Source organism: Vicia villosa, linkage group LG7 (genome assembly GCF_029867415.1).
Source record: "Vicia villosa cultivar HV-30 ecotype Madison, WI linkage group LG7, Vvil1.0, whole genome shotgun sequence".
Lineage (NCBI taxonomy): Eukaryota > Viridiplantae > Streptophyta > Magnoliopsida > Fabales > Fabaceae > Vicia > Vicia villosa.
The window spans coordinates 60,483,234-60,485,945 of record NC_081186.1 but is presented as its reverse complement, the minus strand read 5'-3'; the positions used below and the strand labels follow the sequence as shown (position 1 = coordinate 60,485,945).

Sequence of the window (2,712 nt, the reverse complement as noted above, 5' to 3'; positions counted from 1 at the left end):
AGACAAAATGCGTCTGTTTTAATTTGTTTTAAAAAATTTAATTTTAAAATGACCTACGTCAGCGCTTTTCAAAAGCGCTTTCATAGGTAACCCTATACCAGCGCTTTTTCGCTAAAAGCGCTTTCGTACCCTATACCTATACCAGCGCTTTTTGAAGCGCTTTCATATCTACCCCTATATCAGCGCTTTTACAAAGCGCTTTCGTAAGGTGGCCTATACCAGCGCTTTTGGAAAGCGCTTTTGTAGACATACCCTATACCAGCACTTTTTTAATGTTTTTTTAGCGTGTTTTTTAATTTTGTGTTTAGTGAAGCCTATGCCAGCGCTTTTTCCAAAAGCGCTTTCGTTGGGGTGCTGCTAAAAAACAAATTTGGCATAGTGCATAATAGATGACCCCCAGTTCCACTGGTTAATGGTACTCAGGTCGATAAAGTAGCGGAGAAATGTCATGTCAACGTAGGTTGCACTCTTGTCCACAAAGAGTGCAGTGCCTACCAAGAACATGAACCAGCACCTCAGAGCGCAGGAACGGTGATACTCTGTAAACAGCTCGTCACCCTCCTACTCGGACTCTGCTGCCGCCACCATGTGGTTCTCATACAGATCTCTCAAGCTGGAGAACCGGATATGGACCTCATTCGTCGTCTGACACTCAAAATCAGCCATGTGTGGGTCCATACCCAGATAGTCGACCATCCATTCAATAGCCTCGACCCTTTGTATCCGGGAATGGTACAGTAGCCTCCCTCTGATCGGCAAGTGGAGCAGACATTGAACATCGTGCAAGGTGATCTTCATCTCCCCAACAGGAAAGTGGGAAGAAGACGTCTCCTTGTGTCATCTTTCCATGAAAGCTCCTTGCATGCCGTGGCTGATAGTGATATACTCGGTCATGCACAACCCGCCGAGCCCAGAACCAGCTACCACATCATTAAACCATTGGTAATCTGGTTTAAACAAATAAAAAATTTCCGCGCGTGGTTCACGGATTTTATCGTCGGCCTATCCTGTTACCACAAAAACAAAAACAAAAAAGATTGTTAGTTAAAAAATGGTTAAATTATAAAGTGTAATTAAAATAACCTAAATAAAAATTGGTTAAATTATAAAGTGTAATTAAAAAAACCTTAATAAAAAACTGTTAAATTATAAAGTGTAATTAAAAAATCTAAATAAAAAACAGTTAAATTATAAAGTGTAATTAAAAAAAATACCTGTCCCTCCCAGACACGCCGAGCGACGTGGTCGTGGTAGTAAATAAGCAAGGAAATGTCCCTAGGCCCTCCCGGGTAGCCCTGCTCCCCCTCCTCCCCATGCGGAGCGTCAACATCAGGTATCACCTCCTCCTCGTCCTCCCGTACCTCCTGATGGGAAGAAGACACCCAAGCTAGCCGAATCCTTGATCCAGATGAAGAACCAGGCTCATCCATCTGGACGTTTACTCGTGCTCTACCCCGTCCCTGGGTCGATGCCAGCTGTACCGCCCGCTCGCGTCTAGCCGTCGCTGTCTAGGTCTCTCTGCTCTATTTAAGTTGTGCAGGGTTGCCTGCCATTTTCCTGAAAAAATTGAAATCCATAAGAATGCGAAACAATCAAGAAAATAAAAAAAAAACTTTCTGGGTTAATTTCGAAAGTACATTTCCGAAACTGGTCAAGGAGGTGTTTTCGGAAATGCACTTCCGAAACCCCCCTACGAACACTATTTTTGCACAACCTCTACATTTTGCCCAAAGTGCTTCAAAATCAAATTTTTACTATCTAAACAACCTCAGTGACATATAATAACTAAACCCTATACATTTTACTAATTTCTAACAACCCTACTATGCATTTCAATCCTATAGTTGAAGGAAGTAAAACTTACAAATTGGAAGCTTTGAAACTTAGCCTTTGAGTGGTCTTTGAAGGTTGTAGAGCAACTTTGGTGAGTCAAGTTCGTGTAGTAGGAACCAAAAATGGGAAGATTTTTGAAACTTTTTGAGTTTTAGGGTAAAATGGAAATGGGGGGAGGCTGTTTTGTTTAAATAGCAGAACGCTCATTTTTTCGGAAATCCATCTCCGAAGTGGTGTTTTTGAAATAATTTTTTTAGGTAAAAAAATGTGTTTACGGAGATGCATTTCCGAAATCACTCTATTTTTAACTTCGGAGATGCATTTCCGAAATATAGGGATATTTTTAGGATTTCACCGCGGTTGACCAAAAAAATAGGGTCTATATAGAAATTTTCTAATTTTTAAGTTCTTCGAAGACTATATATAAAAAATAATCTCATAAATAAATATTAAAGCATCCTAATTTGCACAATCTTACAAAGATACTTGAATATGAACTCTTCAAGAATTCATAAAAAAAATAGACAAACTTAAAAATATAATTGTGTTAACAAAATAAAGTTTAAATTAAAATATTATAATAAATTAACACGCTAAAATTTAATTTAAAAGATAAATAAGAAATATAAAAGATTTACCTAAACAACATTATGCAAGTTAATTATAAATTCACTTCTTCGATAGGGTTTGTGTTAATAACATGTTATGAAATAAAGAAAAAGAGCAAAAATTCAAAGAAAAAGTATTATAAGTTTTGTATTATGTTATTCACAAATGTAATATTGTAGAATGATACAGGTCCTATTAATAGGACACAAAAATCAGACAATAGAATAAATAATATTCTACTCTAGAATTGAATGTTAGTAAGAGAGGATG

The 2,712-nt window shown here is 37.5% G+C and overlaps 1 protein-coding gene across 1 annotated transcript; it reads right to left on the bottom strand.

The window, feature by feature from the left end:
• Window positions 1–837: 837 nt before the first annotated feature.
• Window positions 838–1,430, bottom strand: LOC131619167 (uncharacterized). The gene is made up of 2 exons (XM_058890296.1): window positions 1,215–1,430; window positions 838–1,002 (listed from the first exon to the last, which is right to left on the bottom strand). The coding sequence occupies exons 1-2, from the start codon at window positions 1,428–1,430 to the stop codon at window positions 838–840; spliced, it is 381 nt and encodes a 126-aa protein (XP_058746279.1).
• Window positions 1,431–2,712: the final 1,282 nt, after the last annotated feature.